Here is a 21,070-nt window from a genome sequence, read left to right on the forward strand (position 1 = left end):
ACATAAAGAAAACAAGATGCAAGAAAACAGGTCACATGAAAAACTCAGTTCACCAGGTATGTGTAGAAAGCACAAGAATAATATTAATAATGAAGAAGATGTGAAGAAGGGACTGAAGTGTTGATTTTGGCTCGGTTGCAAAATCAGGAGCTCATTAAAGTGTTTGTGTGTTTTTGTTCATTGAAATGAGGATTTTTGTCTCATTTCTCTCAGTTGGAGGAAACATCAGACTCAACATGAAGCGTATTTAATTTTTGTTTTGGCTGGTTTTTTAGCCCCTTTAAATGCTGCACTGTAGGTACAGGTATGTGGATGCATTTATCTTGTACTGGTATCTGAACAACTTTGGTTTAAAAGATAAAATAATGAATGAAGGAACAACGTTATACCATCGAGGAGCACAAGAGGTTCTTCCTCATTTGCCTCTCTTACTGACTGTATGCCTGACCCTCTCTCTCTTCTAACCCCCTCTGTGTGTGTGTGTGTGTGTGTGTGTGTGTGTCTGTGTGTGTGTGTGTGTGTGTGTGTGTGTGAACTTGTTAATCTTGAGCTCTTAGTTTGACAGGAATGTGCGCGAGTGTTTGGGCCAAACTTTCACAACACTTTACAGCAAAACCAGCAGACGACCAAACGAAGTCACCCGACGGCAGGACAACCGGGACTCTTGTGGATCTTTAATTTTTTCTGCCTCACCCGTCTGACTCGACGGGACAGCTATGACGAATAACAGCAAAGTGGAATTTCAACCTTTTGAATATTCCTACTACGACTATTCAGACTTTTACTCCAACAATGCAGAACCAACCAAACCGCCTAAAGAGTGAGTACAAAAGCCCTTCAAGGATTACTGAAAATTCAACAGTCAGCACTGATGAGAATTCTTTTTTTTTTAATATAATTTCATGTTTGCATTTGTCTGTCGGAAAGACGTTTAAGAAAAACTACATTGACCCAGCATGAAAAGATGTTCTAACCTTGTTCAACCTTGAAAGTTGTTCTCACTAACTTTATGAAAACATTGATTCATGTCTTTGCATGGAAAATGATTCAGTTGAATTTGTAATTATAAAATGACTCATTTTCTGTGTGCAGACAAACGCCTGAAAAGAAATGAGTCACTCTTCAACACTTCGTCTCATATATTTGGCTAGTTTCACCATTTTTTTCTCCACCTGATATATGTTGAAGTTGTGGTTGGTGCTCACTGCGCCAGTCGGGTTAGATATTGATCAGATACAATGGCGACAGGTGCATTTGCTGATTGTACTTTCCTTCTGGTGTTGCACAGGGATGCTGTCTCGGTCCTCTGTTTTTTTCATGTAATTGGTGAAATGACACAAATCCGCAGATATGCTGATGACACAAGGCTATATATCATCTTCGACCAAACAGAGGACTAAAACGTTTAAGTTTTGTCATCTTTAACATATATTGTCCCATTTGTTGGACATATTCTCATTCGGACTCAAAGTGTCTGCTTTCATCGTGCAATTCCAAGATTGACAAAGTTGGATGATGATCATCAGTTTTAACAAGCAGTTCCCACTTCCTGAATTTTCCTGAGAAACGTCGATCCTTAAATAGGAATTATCCTTACATAATGTACATGTGGTTAAATGTTTATGTTTGCTGTTTGTGGATACTGGACGTATAACGTACATGTTGTTAATTGTTGTTTAATGAACTGTGCAAAGAATCCACCTTTATTAAATGTCATTGTTGTTTCTTCTTCACCACAGAGTCATCTTACCATGTGACCCCACCGTGGATGACAAACTCTTCAACATATGCATGCTGTCGATATCTGTAAGTAAGCTTGAAGCCGTTTTAGCTCTCCTAAAAACTGTGACGATAATTTCAGAAAAGACCGCCTCTGATTTCCTGCTGATCTGGTTGTTCACACATGAAACAGGGGTGGGGTCTCCTTAAGCAAGACAGGAAAGAACTACGCTGTAAAGAGAATATATGCCTGAACCTTAATGCATTGTAGTTTGACAGAATCATTAAATCAACAAAAGAGCAAAGAAGGTAAAAAAAAAAAAAAAAAGTCATGCACCGATCGCAGGAAATAAAATATTCCTTAAATATTCTGCTGTGCGCTCGCTTTAGCTCACTCAACTTCCTACAGAAAAAAATCCCAGGATGCTGGCTCCGGGGAAAGTCTGACTGAAAGATTCAGCTGTTTGTGTTCACACATGCAGCTATCCCAGGAAGTCTTAGGATTTTTGTGCAAGTGCGAAAAAGTCCTAAAAAAAAAAAAAAAAGGACCTGTGCAGCTTAACAGTGAAAGATAAACCATGTTGAGTGTTGAGTCTTGAATTTCCCTCGGGATCAATAAAGTATCTATCTATCTATCATCTATCTATGTGGTGTTACAGATTTGCAGGAGTCTGAAGTCCCTCTTATTAATTTAAACTTCAAAGAATGGGAAGTAAAGAGGAGATTTTGTTGGAGGGAGGAGGGCGGACAGGAAGAAGCTCTTTGAATACTTCTTAAAAGTAGTTCACAAATATAGATCAACTGTCCGCTTCAGGGAGACTTCCAGCGTAATGATGGTAAATACTTCTTCATAATGCATAATCGACTACGACAACTGGGTCACTGCAGGCTCTGCAGCTGATCAGGAATAACAAGACGTCTCCGTCTTGGGAAGGTTTATTGGAAAATGAAGTGAATTCTCTGAAGCCGACGTGACTCAGAGACGTTTTCTGACTTTCAGCTGCTCTCTTGTTACAAACAAGTCCTCTAACAGGACTGTCCTCGCTCTACTGTGCTGCCTTTATTCCTCTGCCTTTTTGCATTTTTGGTAACTTCAGTTAGATCTGAAAGATGTCCTTTTTTTAAAGGTATATAATAAGGCTTTTATGCCTTTGTTTATAGATAGGACAACTTGTAAAGACAGAAAAAAGTGAAGATTTTTGTATACCTAGGTAAAGGAGACAACAGTATGCAGAGGCGCTGCTTGTTAACAGACCAGTGGGGAAAACCTAAGCTGTAATCTGACAGCACTCACTCCTGCACACGCAGATTAACGCTGTGAAAACCAAACATTGTAAATAAATTTTGAAAGAGAGAAATGAAGGAAGTATCCTTCAATAAGAGAGTAAAAAGAAACAGGAAAAAAGAGGAAGGACACTGGTACACATGATGATTGTAGGGAACGTTAATTGATTTTGGCCTGGAGCTCCAGCAGACTCTACACAGTGTGTGTAAGTGAATTCATTTATAAATGTCCTTGTGTCTCTCGTCTCTCCCTGAAGCTGGTGGTCATGTTGATCCTGGCCGTGCTCGCCAGGAAAAACAAATTCTGTCAAGGATTCACCAGAGGATCCTCCAGCATCTTCAGGTGAATTTAACACGTCCAGCAATAAGCCAGACTTCAGATCACAGGTTTTATGTGTCTTTCCTTTTTTTTTAAACACGTTCCTGTTTCTCACAGTCCAGCCAACTTCCTGGACCAGACTCAGCAGAAAGGCGTGGCCATGGCTGTGTTTGGACTCGTGTTCAGTAAGCTGTCGATGCTGGTCATCGCCCCGGACCCTCTGCCTTTCTCCAAAGACACTGCGGCAGACAGTAAAGGTGGATATTTCCATCATTTACTGTAAATAAGAATTTGATTTAATGAATGCAGTAAAGGAGAAACAAGCTTTCAAACTGCTCAGGACGTCCGCTCCCTTTGAATAACCAGGTCAATCCCGACTGTCCAACGGGAGCTCAGCTATTATAAAATGCTTAATTTCCCTCTCTTCTTCTTCTTTTTCTTTCTTTCTTTCAGAGTACATGAAAATAATGGCCATCTTCTATTACCCTCTCCTGTATTATCCTCTGCTGGTCTGTGGGACTCTGCAGCACAAAGTGGGCTACGTGCTCGGGGCCCTGCTCTCCTTCAGTCACTTCGGGGTCCTGGTCTGGCAGAAGTTCGACTGTCCCAAGACTCCTGAGGTTAGGAAAAAAAAAAAGGTTAACGATAGCCGACAAGTTCTCACTTCAAACTGGTATTACAGCAGCTTGTTCTCTGGACCCGAAGCTTTAGTCCCACTTTCACACTTAAGGCTTGAGATTACTTTGCGAAGAAAAACTGTCTGACTTGCAGGAAACCTACCTGATGAGATTCAGGTTCAGGAGTGTCTGAAGAGAAAAGAGTCTCTTACAGCGACAGCAGACTTTTCTGGGGGTTTTAAGATTTAAGATCCCATCACTCCTCAGGCTTCTGTATATAAAAGAAAACAGACTATGTTCTTCTGCTGCAGTAAATATTTTAAAGAAATACAGATGTTTGAGTTTGAGTGAGAAAAAAAAAACAACAACATCAAGCCTCAAATGAAAGCAGCAACCTTCAGGGTTAAAAAAATTAAGCGAATTCTGAAATGCAAAATCCTGAAATTCGTCGAGTGTCCGCTTTATGCTGGCTCCGAGAACACCAGAAGTCACATAAACATGACATGGCAAAAAAGCCGTTTTTACAGCATAAATAAACATGTTTACAACCTGGAAAAAAAAACCAAACATAAGATGAACCTTCAGAGACATTTACAGTCTACGCTCAAAACTGATGGTCATCTTAGTGCACCATGTCTGTTTGAGTCATTAAAGGTGTTCCTGTCTCTTCTCACAGATCTACAAGTTCTACGCTCTGCTGGCCAGTCTACCTCAGATGGGTTGCCTCTTATATCTCTGTGTCCAGTTTGTGATTCTGTTTGTCAAAGGACCGAAAACTGACGAGGTGAGAAAAAAAAACAAAAAAAAAACATTCAGACTAAACGAAGAATACGTGTAAATACAAACACGTCAAAGATCTCAGGGTGGAAAAACGTGAATTTCAAAAATGTGAAACTTAACCGAGATTACAGTAAGCAGCTTGTGCAGAATAAAGTGGGTTTACCTCAGCGGCGTTGAGCAGATTATGACGATTGAGGAGATATTGCTTTTTTTCCAACATTCATACAACAGAGTGTTTGTTTTAACATCACGGTTAAAAGAAGAAAAAACCTGAAAGAAAAGATAAATCATTCAGTAACTTTTTCCTTAAGTGTCTTTCTGATAAACATGACACAGAAAGTAAAGGACATTTGTTTCCTTGTTGTAACAATGTCTTGGCACTAAATCTTATACTGTTGGAAAGCCTATTTATTTACCTTTTTTTTTTTTATTTCTCAAAAGAAAAATCACTCAAGATAACATACCGGGGTACTGGTCCTCGATTTTACAGTTACAGTTTTCTTTTAGGCATTTTTTCCCACCCCCACCCAAATATGGATAGACCAACAAAACACACCAACAATAAAATCCAAATAATAATAATAATAAAAAAAACATCAATAAAATAATATCATTTATTTACCTTTTAAATGGTGCCACATTTGTAAGAAACATCCATTTATGGCAGAAGCAGCAGACCTGAGTATGTGGCTTGCGCCCATTAAAAACGTGTCACATCTTCTCTGCCTTCGACTGCCAAGTCTTCAAAAAGATGCACTCGTGATACGTCTGTTTTTTCTCTCCCCCTCACAGGATCTTGACAGCAGCTATTACACTGCATATGTGAAATTAACTCTGAAGAAAAAGCCCTCAAGTGTCAGGTGAGCGGGAAGGACGACCAGTTTTTATTTTAGTCAATTTGCAAAGCTGCAAGACACAGACCGCTAGATATCAACACCTTAAATGTAATCTATGCTTCAGTACATCGAGGGAAATGTGGAGTAAACTATGTTGGATGTAAAATGTAAACTGTATTAGTACATTTCAAACCACAGTGTCTACCTGTGCTGTCATTGACACCTTCTCTGTTTATTTATATTTTATAGCTCTTCTGCTACGGACAAGAAGACACTGTTTCAGAGAATACTGGAGGTGCCCAAGAGTTATATTTATGTACCAGAAAAAGGTTTGTGTCCTCAAAGTCGGTGAGATGTGTTGTTTATTTTTTATAATAAGCACGTTTAGCATTTGACTTCATGTCCATGCCGTTTGGGGGCGGATACTAAACTGTGATTGGCTAAGGAGGCAGAACTTGTGTGTTGGGCTGTTCTGCAACCAAGTGTCCTCCTCTGAAGCCAATGTGGACGTGCAGACAGTTGCAGTTGTTTTCAAGCCCCATACACAGCCAATATTAAATTATGTTTTATGTCTATTATGAAAGCAGAAGTTGACGTGTACAAAAAAGGATTTAGACATTTAGTCTTATTGGTTTGTTTCTCTAATGGCACACGAGCTGCCATGTTGAAGCAGTTTGTCAGGAAGGTCTCAGCTCGAGCTCTTTGCCTGGATGAACAATTAGACTTTGTCCTTTATTTATTTACAGCCTATGGTTGCAACAGGCTGCCGATAGCGTTTCAATGTGGCACATTTCCTTTGTATAAGAGGATTAATGAAGACAGAAAGGGTAGACAAGTGTGATTTATTTGTGTTTGTGTGCACAGGCGACCACTGCACACGTCAGTGCCTGGTCTTAAAAGTCTAGTTCTGCTTCTGCACATCATTGAAGTTTTTACAGAAAAGTCTTAGTGGATAAAGTTGATAAAGTAAAGTTGATTCTTGAATGGCTGCAACAAAATCAGGTCCACTGACTTCATTATTATTTTGTCTTTCAGTGTTTCGTTTTCCACTGAAGCTGGCTGTGTCAGCGTTCGTTTCCTTCGTGGCAATTTATCACGTAAGTCTTCAACTGGACCATCATCGTGACCGTTAACCTTTAAAATCCGACCACATGTCGTTCGCTCTGTTTGTATTTGTGGAGCATAAAAAAAACAACACATGGCGCTTCTCTTTCAGGTGGCGTTACTGTTGGTGGTCCTGGTGGTCCCTGTTCTCCACATAGTGCGCGCAGGTATCGATGAAAACATCGCCTTCCTTCTGCTCGGGTTCGGGATCATCCTTTCAGACGACAGGATGGAGGTGGTCAAAATTGTGACCTTTTATACTTGGCTGCTGGAAGGTATGACGAGCAGCTTTTTTTTTTGGTTTTAAATGTGGCGCTGTACAATCATGATTGATCTCTAATCGGGTTAAGCTCCCCTGTTTGTCAGTGTGCTACCTGTGTGCTGTGAGCCTGTCTCTCCTGGTCAGTCTCGTCATGCTCATGAAGTCCATGATAATGCACAGGTCAGTTCAATTCAATTAAAAAAAAAAAAAAAAAACAGCCAAGTCAGCTAAATAAAGCTAAGATAAGATAAGATAAGATAATCCTTTATTCATCCTCGAGCGGAGAAATTTACAATGGGGAACATGTTAGCAAACAGTTTGGCTTGATATCAGATTCCCAGGATTTCTTACCTCTGTTTGTTTGTTCCAGGACAAACCTAAGAGGACTGTATAAGGGAGAGATTTACAGCATTTATAACAGTAAGAAGACCATCCGTCCATCCAGACCGGGTATTGTCTGCTGGATGGGTTTGACAGGATACCAGACTGCCATCATCTGTGTGGGTAAGATAATTAAAACAAAAAAACAACAAACCTTGTTTGTGAGTTTGTAAGGAATATCAACACTAAAGGATAATATATCAGTTCATTATTTAATTGGTTCTTTAATGTTGTTTGCAGGAATGGCAATCCAGACAGTTGTGTTCTTCATCTGCTTCTTGTTCCTGGTCTTCTTGATCATCATTCCTGTTTTCTACGGTCGAAATCTGTTTGTTTTTGACATCCTGGGAAGAGCATGGTGAGTTGGGCAACGTGTCTCTTCATATTCATGTTTACTCGCCGACTGCTGGTGATTTTAATTTCACCGTCTGTGTGACGTCTCAGGCCGGCCTGGGTCACTCTGCTGCTCGTCTCCACTCTTCAACATGTGACCGCTAAGTTTGCGTTCATCAAAAGAGAAGCCGGAACCAGAGACTTAAACAACAGGTACGTGAAGCTTATTCAGCCAAAGGGTCGTCTGGAGGGAGTCCAGTTAGGAGCCAGAACCAGAGTGTGGCCAGTTTAAGTCCCAGTATGGACCAAAGTAAATTGGTCCTGGTTTGTGGAGGTGTTCCAGTTCCTGTAGCTGTGCACAAAGATGCACGTTTGTGAATGTGTGTATTTCAGGCCTATGTGTGCGAGTAGTTTTGTTTTATTGGTTCTACGACTCTGATGGCCTTTGTGTCTCTGCTGTTTCTCGAGTCTCCTCTTAAATCTAGTTTCTAGTCAGCGACTCGGCAGCAGCGGTGGGTTTGTTTGGTCTAAGCACAACATTTATCTCAGGTCGATGACGTTCCAGGTAACATATCTACTCGTGTAAATACTGGGCTCCTCTTTCACTGAAGACCTGCTGAGGACTCTGAATGTGACGGGAATGTTTCATGTCATTTCGTCCAGGGAGAGTCTGTTCCTCCTGACGTACCTGCTCTTCCTGATCAACGTGGTGATGGGTCTGATCGTCGCAATATGGAGAGTGGTGATCACTTCTTTGTACAACATCATTCATCTGGGACGTGTTGACCTCAGTCTGCTGCACCGCACCTCAGAGGCCTACGACCCAGGTACTCATTTTTAACAATTTCCACTAACAGCAACCTTGAGTTGCAGCCCCTTTGGGTGCCTGGAAACTTCTGATAATGGGAACGTCTCGGTCAGTGTGTAAACTGGCAGCTTTGCACATGTACATTCTGATTCCTGTCGATTGGCGTATGCAAGGCGGTGGACAACAACAACAACAACAACAACAACAACAACAACAACAATGCCAGACTCCCAAGTCCTGCTAATGGGAATGCCAACTGGCATGAGTCTTAGTTCACATTTTCTTTACATTCGATGCATGATATTGATTGAAAAAGTGCGTTCTCTGAAACCGTCTCGGCCTGTAACGCCTTTTGGTACTAACTCCAAAGTCGGTACCGAGGCGGGATCCCTTCATCCCCCTCATGCTTGAAACAGCAGTCTGAATCGATCTTCTGTTTACACGTCATCGCCCTGCAGAAGGAAGAGTCTGTGCACAGGCACATGTTGTTTCATCAAGCATGGGTTTGTTGTTGTTGTTTGATTGTGGAACATTTTGAAAAACATAAACAACAAAGTCGGTTTTCAGTAGATTTGTTTTTGTTAAAACGTGGCATCAGTTTTATTTTTTTCCATTTTGTGGAGAATATTTCATTCCCGATAAAGTTACGATAAACTTTATATACAGAGGATTCTTGTCAGACATATTAACAACACAAACTTTAATTAATAAAAATCTAAAAGTTGCATTGCCAAAGGAAAGCTGTCAGCAGGAACTCAAAGATGTAACGTTGACTTGACTCCTTTTCCTTCCAGCCTACAGCTACTACACCAACGCCCTGAGGGTGGAGATCAGCCAGTCGCATCCGGTGATGAAGGCTTTCTGTGGGCTGCTGCTGGACGTGATGGTGGAGGGCGGCCGAGTGGGACAAAAAACAAAAGATGCAGAGGAAGGTAGAGACAAACACATTCAAATGTAACCAGCCTGGGATTTAAAGATTACAAGAAGAAAAAAAAAGAGAGAGAGAAACTTTAATATGCATTGAGAGGATTATCAGGGTATGTGTGACAACAAATCCTTATTTTGCTCTTAATTCTTTGATGTTATTTTAAGGTTTCAAATCCACAGGTCCTTAGGCTGAAACAAGTCAATAAAAAAACATCCTAAATCTGATTTTCTAGGCAAATTATAAATAAAATTAACATTTTGAAGAAGAAACTTGATAAAAATATTCATTTTTTTTTTTTTAAACAATTCATTAAAGTGTTTGATGTACGATAAATATCCCTGATGTCTGCAAACATTCAGTCGTGATCCTACCCTCACTTTGCCCTGACGGTCTGCTCCTCCACGTTTTCAGGGATTCAGGAGAACGGGCCGAGCAAGGCGACCCACACTCGCCGGATTCGCTCTCGTTGGCAGCTGATGTACACGCTGGTCCACAACCCGTCCCTGTTGGGCTTCAGGAAGCACTTCCAGACATCTCAGACAGCAGAGAGCATCCTGAACGGCACGCCCAACCACAGCGCCAAGACGAGCAGCAAGAGGGAGGCCGACACGCCAGCTGCAGAGCCCGAGCAGCCGGCTGAGACCCCAACGAACCAGGAGAAAACTGACTGAGAGAGTTGGCAATATGCAGTGTTGTGACAGTTTCTGTACATCTAACATAGATGTTTTTTTAATATTTGATCTGGGATTCATTTTTAGGATTAACTGCATGGTGAACAACAGAGTGATTCGGTCTGACCTTATTAAAACGTGGGACTCTGTATCTCCGGTTTGATGGTAATAGTTCATGTTCTGTGTTCAGGTTAGGATCAGAGGCCAGCAGTAACATGATTTTATCGTAGGCTGATACTTCCATGGATGCCAGCTGACCCGGTTGCTCTGGTCATCTGGTTCTGTTTCTTTTGTGCATTTCAACAGATTATTCTGAGCACAGACACCAGGACCAGGTCTTTCCCCAGTCTTCAGAAATCTGGGTTTAGTAACAGAACGTGTCACGTAAACGTCTTAACCCTCACATATCGTCAACTTAACCATTTTTTATTTAAAGTAAAAAAAAAACAGGAAAGCGCTCCAAACCTGAGTCATTAGAATTTGACATGAGATCACCTGTTTGCTTATTCATTATAAGCTTTGTGTCATATTGTACTACTCACACTGTTACATAGAGGTTTGTGTAGATTTCAGCTTTGTTGTTGTACTTGGATGAATCATAGGATCAGTTATTGGTGTTAATCATGTTGCATATTTTTTCACTGTATTTTTCCTACAAGCTATTTGAATGGCTATAAAAAGAAATGTCCCTGTATATTCCCAACTTTTGACAAGTGAGCTGAAAGTGCGTTTGTCTTTGAATTTAACTAATATATCTAATATTTAAATTAAATTAAAATGCATGAACAAATTATAACGTTTTGAAAGGTTTCCATTTTGGGCTACGAGTTAACCAAAGCGTGCTAACATTAGCCTGCGATGCTAGCACGATGCAGGACACGGGTGATTGCAGCTCAAGCACAGGACATTTTTTCGTCCGCTGCACGCTTTCTCTTAAAGGGATACTTCACCCATTTACATGAAGCTGTGTATCATTAGAAACATGGTAGTAGTGTTGAATGGTCGTGAATCCAGCCCTCATTTTGCCCTGAGACGAGAAAAATATGTTTTTCTTTGCCTGGAAGTTTTCTTCATGTGATGCAATATGAAGCTTTTTGCATCACATGAAGAAAACTTCCATGTTTTGAGCTTCAGAAGAGGGGCAAAGTACCGGTGCTAAAGGGCAACATCGACTGGATCAAAAAAATCGCAGCGTTTGGTTCAAAGCTGTATTTCTTCAAATCTTTTTCTTGTATGTTGATTACTTTAGATTTCGATGAATATCACTATATTTCTACTGATATATTTTGTGTAAGAGCAACTGTAGTGACCACATTTACACCTGGGGGTTATAACATTATTTTTGATTCTGATTCTGCAGTGAGCTCAACTAAATATTTTCACTCTTAACGGGAACATTGTTGAGAGAAAAGTAAAGACACACAGACGAGCACTCGTTCAGTATTCCTTTAGTAAAACTTTATTGAGGAGCAGAGTACAGGGAGAGTTAGTGAGGAACACTTGAGGGGTATAAAACAGAGACAACACTGACCTAACGTTTGTCTTTTAAACATACTGCTTCTCTACAACAGGGCAGCATGCAGGTCCTTAAATGCAGCACTCTGGGAAATACAACAAGATGGACACATGACCCAGATACAACAGAGCTCACACACACACACACACACACACACACACAGTGTTGCACCTGCTGGTTAATACTGAACCAGTGTGCTCGACAGCTTATTGAAGACATCCAACTGTTTTGAGTGTTCACAGTATAACAGGACAAAGAGCGTGTAGCACTAGAGCACAACAGTTTCTCTTCATAACAACACACTCAGTTTAAACTCCTGTAAGGTAAAGGTTTAGTTTCTTTATTCGTAAAGCTATGATACTGCTGAAGCGACAGCACAGATTCTCTGTTAGTAGCTTAAAGCTGAACACTGGTTTATTGAAGTTACACTTAACCCACTATTCACGATTGCCGACGTCTACAGCTGCACACATCTTCCTAATCATCGCACATAACACGGGACACAAGCTTTGCTAAATTTGAATTAACACACTTTTTTTTTTTTTTTGTATTCTCAAGTTAACCACTCTCCCCATCCTGACACTAGTTTGATAAAAAAGAACGAGGGGCAAATAATAATTTAATAAAAATGTTGCCATGTTTATCGTTTCTTTAACCAGTTAACCTGCAGGAAATCTTAATTTATCTTAGCTTGCGTGCTAATTTTTTTTAAAGGGATACTTTACCCATTTACATGAAGCTTTGTATCATTAGAAACATGGTAGTAGTGTTGAATGGTCGTGAATCCAGCCCTCATTTTGCCCTGAGACGAGAAAAATGTGTTTTTCTTTGCTTGAAAGTTTTCTTCATGTGATGCAAAAAGCGTCATATTGCATCACATGAAGAAAACTTCCAGGCAAAGAAAAACATATTTTTCTCGTCTCAGGGCAAAATGAGGGCTGGATTCACGACCATTCAACACTACTACCATGTTTCTAATGATACACAGCTTCATGCAAATGGGTGAAGTGTCCCTTTAACTAAGCTTATGGGCTGACTGAAAAGACAAGATAAAAAGATGTAATTTTTTTACATTTGGACGAGTTTATTTCTTGGATCACTTCTGGCTTTTCCTCTCAAACGTTTACATGTAATGATAGAAAACTACCTCGTTTGGCGAGAGGAGAACCTTCAAATTACCAGCTACAAAAAAAGTTTAACTGAATTCAGCTTTAGTTCACGTTTGTCGGGGAAAAAAAATCGACAAGAGAGTTAAGAACGGCAAGCAGCTTTCTAGTGACTGAGTGTTGCACTTTGGGTTTTGTAGTTTTAGTTTAAAGCTATGAGTTTTGTAAGGTGGCAAAGGGAACAACATGGTATTCTTTTTGGCTGCCTTTGCTAGCTCAAGGGAGCTTAAATAATTGGCACAAATTGTATGAAATGACCTCGTGTTACCCTCTAAATGCATGCAAAACATCGCCAAAGAAACAATCTGGATATTTCTAGTTGCTTGTAATATTCACGGCTTCTGCTCCCAACGGCAACCTATCGCTATACTCTGATCCTACCTCACAGCTGTCGAGATTCCCTCGGCCCTGGGACAAAGTAAAAGACTCCGTCATGATACTTTCTTCTGTGTCAGCCTCTCTCTCTCCGTCACCGCTCTCCGTCTCGGTCTCCCCCTCCTCCTCGTCCAGGTGGCTGCCGGTGATCTTCCTCTTGTAGTCGTTGTGAGGCGCGTGGGTGTTGAAGTTGACGGTGAGGTTCCTCTCCATGTGGTACTGGTCTTTGGCCTTCAGGATCAGCTTGTACGTCTTGCTGCGGTATTTGTACACCAGGTGGAAGCAGGTTGCGCCGAGGAGAGGCACCGTGGACACGGTGAGGAGGCAGATGCTGACCGAGATGATGATGAGCAGGTTGGGTACCCTCCTCCTGGTGGAGAAGAGAACCTGGACCTCGCAGTCCTCGCCTCGGTAGGTCAAACACAGGGAGTAGTTTGTGCCAGGTCGCAAATCACTGAAGACATACGTGTTGACGCCCTCTTGGATCCTTGACCACTGCACGGCTGAGTGTTTGCGGTCGGCAGTAACGCACAGATACAAGCCATTCGATGGGACATTTTCTGAAAAGTCCAAAAGACCTCGTTGCTCTTCACTGCCATCGTCATAGCTCTCCGCTGAGGCGTCCCAGACTTCCTTATTGGCGCTTCTATCTCTTGGTATGAGCAGAGGATTTAGCTGCACTGTCGCTTCTGTCTCTGACACCCCTAATGCAATCACACCAAAGTCGAATGTGTACTGCTTGACTTCTTCAAGGCTGCCATTAAGAACATGGTTGGAAATGTATCTCGTGTTAGCCGTCAAGCCGCATTTGCTAGTGTGCGATGGATGTCCGGTCGCCTCTTCAGAAGATTTTAACTCTTCCGTTGGCGCCACAGTAGGTGCAATGTTTATGAAGTCGTGACTGTTTAAATCCGGCAGATGGTCAGACTCAGAAACAGATCTTCTGTCTGTTGTCTTGTGTAAAAACGGTGGTGCTTCTGTGTACGCCATTGTTGTGGTCGTTTGTTTCGTTGAAGTTGGTTCCGGTAAAGCCACCATCTCCAACGACACTGAATCTTCAGCTCTTCCAAATTCATTCGTGGCAGAGCAGCTGTAGTTGCCGCTGTCTTTCCTCCTCAGGCGTGAAATGATTAGAGTCCCGTTGTTGAAGACTTTGACTGGATTATTGGACAGTAAGGAGTCATTGCTTGTTCCTGCCAAGTCATCCTCAGCGAACGACAAAGCCACCTGCTGCTTCTGACGTTGGCTGCGAATGCTCCACATGACCAGCGGCTTTGGGTTTCCAGTGAATTCACAAGTCATGAACAATGAACTGCCCTCGTAGAAAGTGGTGCCGTGTCTTTTAGGCTGAAATCGTATCGCGACTTGTGGGCTGGTGCACTTTGACTCTGGCCAGTTTGCAATTAGTACCCCTTTCAGTTTCTCTGGAGATGCACAAATGATTAAATCCTGCTCCGGTACTGAGATGATGGTGGTTGCAATCCAGTCTCTGAGCCAGTCGAGGGAGCAGGTGCATGAAAAAGGATTTTTATGAATTTGCAAATGGGACAAATACATCAAACCATCAAACGTCCCTTCAGCTATAGTTGTGAATCTGTTATCGTTGAGTCGGAGGGATCTCAGGTCTTTGAGGTTGGAGAAAGCCTCCCTTGGCAGGTGGAACATCTCGTTGTTGTTCATCTTTAGCAGATCCAGGCTGGTGAGGTTCTGCAGATCCTCCCACGGAAAGTCTACAATTTTGTTGTGGCTGATGTCCAAGTTTCGAAGATGAACCAGAGGAGTGAGGGTTCCTTGTTCGATGGTGACGATCTCATTGCGGGCCATCCACAGCGATGTCACAAGGGTGACATTGTCGAAGCTCCCTGATGGTATCAAACTGATCTTGTTGGCAGACAGACTCACAGTTGTTACTTTAGGAGGAAAACCATCGGGGACTTCAGTTAAGTCTCTGTAGGAACAATCACCGACGTAGCGGCTGAATTTATATGTGCAGCTACAGAGCTCGGGGCATCCAAGTCCAGCGGTGAAGACCGTGACAATCACCAAAGAGAAGAAGACGATGTCTGCAGTCGCCATTTTCTGCTACTGTAAAAGAGTGTTACAGTCCATCCATCAGTCAGTGGATTCAACATTTCATGCCAAGCAGCTGTGCTTTACAAACAGCAGCATAAAAAGTAAAACACAGCACGGGTTAAATAAAAGATAGGTGATTCAAATTCAGCCTTATATTGGGTGTGCAAATAATGGAAACTTTTCCCGCGTTTGAATTTGAGTATTTACACAGGTGCTGCTAGTCATGTTTTTCTTTGATTTGTTAACATTTATAAATCAATCATTTGGTCATTTGGTAAAATATTGAAAAATGTCTGACCCAGTTTCTCAAACTCCAAAGCAATGTCTTAAATGTTTCAGTCATGTCAGTGAAAATCCAAAGATGCTGTTGAAGAAACTGAACATGTTGAATAATGATTAGTTGACTAATTGCTGCAGCTCGTGTTCATCCATTTAAATTAGCCTTTAAACAGACTCAAGTTATTTTTCAGTGTGAAGACTTTTTTGCATTAACATCATTTTTTTTTTTTTTTTTTTTACAGTTTAAGACATGTAGCTTTGGTTTCATAGACTTCACAACAAGTCTGTCATGGCATATATCAATATTTAGTATTTTCCTGCAAATGATTATTTATTGCAGTGTCATTTAAAATTATCATTATTTTGTACTTGTTTGTTCCAGATTGTCTCTATATGTTTCTACTTACCAGAAAGAAGCAGAACAATTGAAATAAATCACATTTCCCTTGGGATCTTTAGATAGATAGATAGATAGATAGATAGATAGATAGATAGATAGATAGATAGATAGATAGATAGATAGATAGATAGATAGATAGATTCATAGATATATAGATAGATAGATAGATAGATAGATAGATAGATAGATAGATAGATAGATAGATAGATAGATACTTTATTGATCCCGAGGGAAATTCAAGATGATCTTTAAACTGATCTGGGACTAGATGAAGTTTGTAAACACAAATTAAACCTGTTTTGAATGAATATATATGTACAGCCTACGTAGTCTACTAAAATCTCGACTCAAATTCAGAGAAAGCAAAAAATGTAAAAGGATAGTTTATCTTTGCTTTATTTTCCAGCAATTTCTATCAATCCATTGATTTGATGCTTAGTCATTCTGCTCTGTGCTGAAATGACGTTTTGTCTTGTGGTTTAATGTTCTCTGACAGGCAGCAGAGACAGGACAGTGTCTGAGGAAGCAGACAAAACAAAACAAGTGGTGCACAAACAAGCTCAACAGCTCACCCACAACACTGGCTCAGTGACGCTCTGAAAGCTTTCGTGGATGCAATGCAGCTGAAGACATAAATGAGTCCAGCTTTAAGAGTAAACTACTCTGAGTAAGGATGTGTTACTGTCCAGAAGCTTCTGTTTTTGAAACTACGCAGCAGCCTGAGGAGCATCTTGTCCCTGCAGCTGACTGCAGCCGCATGTCTGCTGTTTGTTTACAGCGCACTGCTCAGCTGCACGGTGGGAACCCACAATAATATCCACAATGTAAAAATAACATCGTTGCTGTCAGTGAAATCTAACCCTGCATGATCAAAGTTCATCCCTGCAAAGACAGCCAGGCGCGGGGTCGCACATGAATCATTAATGCGGAAGAGAAATCCGATCCATCACCTTTTTTTTAAAAGCCTCAAACTGTGTGATGAGTTCACCTCATGGATACATCATGCAAGGCTCACCTGTTTTTATTTTGATTACGCAGCAGAGATCCGGATGCGTCAGTCAGTGTTCGCAGTCAACGCAGCGGGCAGCAGGAAGGAAACATGTTGGTTTAAAGTTTGAGGGTGAAGCCGAGTCTGTCTGTTTCTACATGATGGAAACACGCGTGTCCTCTGCGCGCTTCCTCCTGTCTGTGAATGTGTGTCATGCTGACAGTCATCTCACCTCCTCATCCTCCCCTCTAACCTCCCCTCCCTCCTCACTGCTCTGAACAGCAGCATCCTCGTTTTCTCAAATTATTTAAAGGGGAAACCATCTTTACACAAGTGTACAGGGGAGGATGTGAGGGCTTTATTAGCCTACACTGTAAACAATGGCTGTTCATTTACTGGAGGGCCAAATTTCCAACACTAAAATACGGTTTTAATCTAAAATATTTTAAGAATTGTAGTCAGCAATGCATTGTGGGATGCTTAACTTGAAGCAGGACAAAGGCCCTTAACAATTTTAATGATGTTTTAAATGATAGGACACTACAGTATTTTTGAAAAAGTGGATGTTGCCTGCAGACCTTGGAGCAGAAGTGTGGTACATTAGGCTGTTAGTCTATTGTTTCTAAGTCTACGCTGCTTCTCTGCTCATCATCAAAGTGCATCAGATTTTGAAACTACAAATTAAATGGTAGCCTGTAGGTCTCACTGAAATCTTATTTTATGTTTTAGTATCTCATTCTTATTGCAGAGGATGTTTGATACAAACAGATCCTCAGTGGCACTCGCATGTCTCTGTCGAGCTGCAAACGGTCCCCGGGCTCCACTTTGGACACCCCTGGTCTCTGGAAACTCTGCATAATGTGTGCCGTACCGAGACGAACCGAACTGAACCACGTGGTGGAAACGGGGCTTTAGGTAGAATCACTGGGAGGTTCTGGTTGGCTACGTTCAACCCACTTATTTGGTCCCTTTCGTAACAAGTGTTTTGTTAGTTCCCCGACTTGTGACACCCATCATTCAGATTCAGTTTTCAGAGGGGACGTAACTCTTCAGTCGATGAAATGACACTGCCTTTTTTTTTGGAGACAGACGTCCATACGAGACGCGTCTCTAATTCCTTTCAAACCAACTTTATGCAGAGACCAAAAAGAAAATTTCACTCCGTTTGAAATTAGGATCTTGATTTATTGTGATTGCTGTGTTTTTTTTTGTTTTGTTTTTTGCCTTTTATGCCTTTATTAGAGATAGACAGGGGACAGAGTCAGAAATCAGGAGAGAGAGGGGAGTGACATGCGGGAAAGAGGCCACAGGCCAGGGTCGAACCCGGGCTGCCCGCGTCCCCATCCAATAATTATATTCTGTGCAGAAAATAACACCGGAGACGCCACACAAGCTACAAACACAGCTGTTAGTTATTTATCTAATATGACGTACAACATTCAGCATCATCCTATACTTCTGTAATGAGCCTGGTTTTCCTAAAGGTGGCACTACAGTCCTTATGATGACTGTCTCACTTCAGAAGAGCCAAGATAAAGTAGACAAACTTCTCATTATGTTTGCTTTAAGGGGGGAAAAATAAAGAGAATAAAGTAAAGTAAAAGCTGCCCTCATGTCAGAGACTTTTAAAGAGCCAATCCATATTTTAGCTCATCATTATTACCGTCAATAAGAAGAACCTGTATATCTTAGAAGTGCTGTTATTCGTCGTTACACTGCAATATAATGATTAAAAGACATATCTGAACACATTGTGTTTTGCAGAATACTCACCTGTGTTCTATAATTTGCCTTCACATACGTGTTGTAAATAACACACAAAATAAAGCCTGTTTACGCTTACCCCTGCCTCTTGATGTTTTGGGGACAATACATAAAAAGGGGATTATTAAAATTTAAAAATGTGGTTGTTGTGAAATTATACAACGCTGGGTCGTTTCCTCCCTCTGCCTCGACCTCTTTGTGATAAAGTACCGGGTTAATGATCTTCCTCCTCTGACCATTTGGCTGTATTTATATTAACCTAAATACAAAAAAAGTAATATTTTTACACTATTTAAATCAAAGCCTCGCTCATAAATTACTTGTTAAAATCGATATCTAAATAGGAAAGTTTCAAAATCTGATGCATATTGATGAAGCGTGGAGGTCTCGTTGATGTCCTCCATATTGTGTTTCCTTTTCTATTCAAATGATCCTCCAATGATTCTTCATTCAGGAGTTGATGGCTTTAGGTGTTTTATAAATAAAAAAAACTAATTGAGAAAAATAAGCAGTAGCATATTTTTATAAATAAAGGACAAACAGCCTAACATACCACACTAGTGACCGCGCTCCACGTTCTCCAGGCCACACCCACTTTTAAAAAAATACTGTAGTGTCCTGTAATTTAAAACCTCATGATACTGTTTATGACCTTTTGTCACTTTGCTTCAAGGTAAGCATCCCACGATGCATTGCTAACTACAGTTCTGTAAAGTTCTGTATTTGTCATTATGCTGCAATTAAAATAACCATACTGTATAAAATACTGGATGTATGAGATGAGAGCTTTTTCAGTGCAATAAATTGTTTTTGCAGATTGCATCCAGGTGTCATTATTAATGGCCCTGCTGATTATAAATCATTGTATTGACTCAGGTTTTCTAATGACAGCCATGACCACATGAGTTTAAAGGTTGAACGCATGTCGATGAAGGCAGCGTCCTTTCTGTGAAACTTTTTTTTTTTTTTTTTTTTTTTTGTCTTTTCTGCTGTGTATGTGCAGGCACTTCTGCTCCTTTTTACATTGCCTTGTTTTGCCACCAGGGGTCAGTATTTGCTCGTGTTGTGACCACGCAACCCCAATTCAAATATACAAATAGCAAGAAACAAAGATAAAGGTCTGCACACTGTTCAGCTCAAAAGTTCTTTTTTTTCATCCATCGATTTTAGTGTTGACTGATCATTTCCTGTTTATCAATGACGCCCCCCCTTACACACACACCCCACCCCTCTTCTGAAGTTCCTCTTCGTGCACTTGAGAGATCCCACCTGTGTGACATTTTGTGATTACTGGGCTAAAATCCGTCCTGACTACAAAATCCGTAATGCATCTCAAAAATCAGCTCCTACTCGACCTGACATGGTACGGCGGCGTATGCAGGGCTTAAGCTGACACTCAGGCTGTGTAAATGTGTGAGTGTGTAAATAAAGATGCACTTGGAAGAGGAGTCCAATTTGGGCACAGCTTTGGTGCCAATCACGTCTTGAGTCGGTGGAAAACTCATGCAGATTACGGCCTGATCTGCTGCTCCCAAGAGACCGGATGAATTTCTGGCATGTTTGATATTTTGGTCCGACTGAATACTCTTGCACAGTGACACCAGAGACACCAGCCGATTCACCAACTTCATATTTTTCCTGATTGCACCTGCGCAAACTGGCAAACATCGTCCGACAGCTCAAGGCATGCCTGTTTGATACGTCCCCTCCTATAATGAAAGATATCAATAAGAGGATTGCTGGCAGGAAATAGCTGGAGACCTCCAGCTGCCAGGGAATGTTTTAGTAATAATGATATTTAGCTTGCTAGTAGCTTGTGTTGGTGCTGATGTGTGTGTGTGTGTGTGTGTGTGTGTGTGTGTAAGACATGTGGAGGAAACTGCGATCTGAGAGAGTTCTCAGAAGCAGAGTTGTCAGTTTGCACTCGTCATATTTGGAGGAGTGGTCCTTTAACAGGAAAATAAATATTAATTAAAAAAAACGATGCACCTGTGAAGGGCTCCTAAAAGGCGATTCGCCTTCTCATGTTTATACCTCACTGTTCTGTAAAAGGAAGAGTACGACTTCTGTTTCTATTCACGCCGCCTACTATTTGGCTCGGCATGCCTACTACAGCGTTTTAAGTTGTTTTGCACTTCTTTGCACGCATCAGTTTTTATCATCTTAATGCTACTGTGTGAAAACAGCTAAAATTACGGCTAAAATTAGCATTAACTGTATTCTTGCGAACTGGTTATTAAATGTGGCTGCAGATGTAAACTAGCTCAAATCACATCATTTATGTTTAATATTGTACATGGGTCCCTTTAATAAAAAAAAAAAGTCAAATTAAAATCTTGAAGATTTGTTGGAAGTCCCAGATAGACGTGGGGAAAAAAAGCAGTAAACCACGCTGACAGGATTTTAGGATGCTTTCGCCGTTTGAGAGTGTTTAACCCAAATCGTCGAGAGACTGAACCTCACCCCC

General features: G+C 41.1%; 2 protein-coding genes across 2 annotated transcripts; one reads left to right on the forward strand and one right to left on the reverse strand.

Annotated features, from left to right (window-relative positions):
* Nucleotides 1-552: 552 nt before the first annotated feature.
* LOC306821572 (receptor for retinol uptake stra6-like) lies at nt 553-10,579 on the forward strand. The gene is made up of 17 exons (XM_079340082.1): nt 553-820; nt 1,740-1,806; nt 3,261-3,346; nt 3,440-3,579; nt 3,776-3,942; nt 4,616-4,723; nt 5,512-5,579; nt 5,805-5,884; nt 6,591-6,652; nt 6,772-6,934; nt 7,026-7,101; nt 7,292-7,425; nt 7,543-7,660; nt 7,747-7,848; nt 8,299-8,462; nt 9,238-9,375; nt 9,783-10,579. The coding sequence occupies exons 1-17, from the start codon at nt 717-719 to the stop codon at nt 10,040-10,042; spliced, it is 2,037 nt and encodes a 678-aa protein (XP_079196208.1). The 5' UTR covers nt 553-716; the 3' UTR covers nt 10,043-10,579.
* Nucleotides 10,580-12,116: 1,537 nt separating this feature from the next.
* LOC306821142 (immunoglobulin superfamily containing leucine-rich repeat protein 2-like) lies at nt 12,117-17,096 on the reverse strand. The gene is made up of 2 exons (XM_079339381.1): nt 16,867-17,096; nt 12,117-15,184 (listed from the first exon to the last, which is right to left on the reverse strand). Exon 2 carries the CDS (start codon nt 15,173-15,175, stop codon nt 13,040-13,042), a length of 2,136 nt encoding a protein of 711 aa, XP_079195507.1. The 5' UTR covers nt 15,176-15,184; nt 16,867-17,096; the 3' UTR covers nt 12,117-13,039.
* Between the last annotated feature and the right edge of the window lie 3,974 nt (nt 17,097-21,070).

This window comes from Symphodus melops, assembly GCF_947650265.1.
Source record: "Symphodus melops genome assembly, chromosome: 3".
Classification (NCBI taxonomy): domain Eukaryota; kingdom Metazoa; phylum Chordata; class Actinopteri; order Labriformes; family Labridae; genus Symphodus; species Symphodus melops.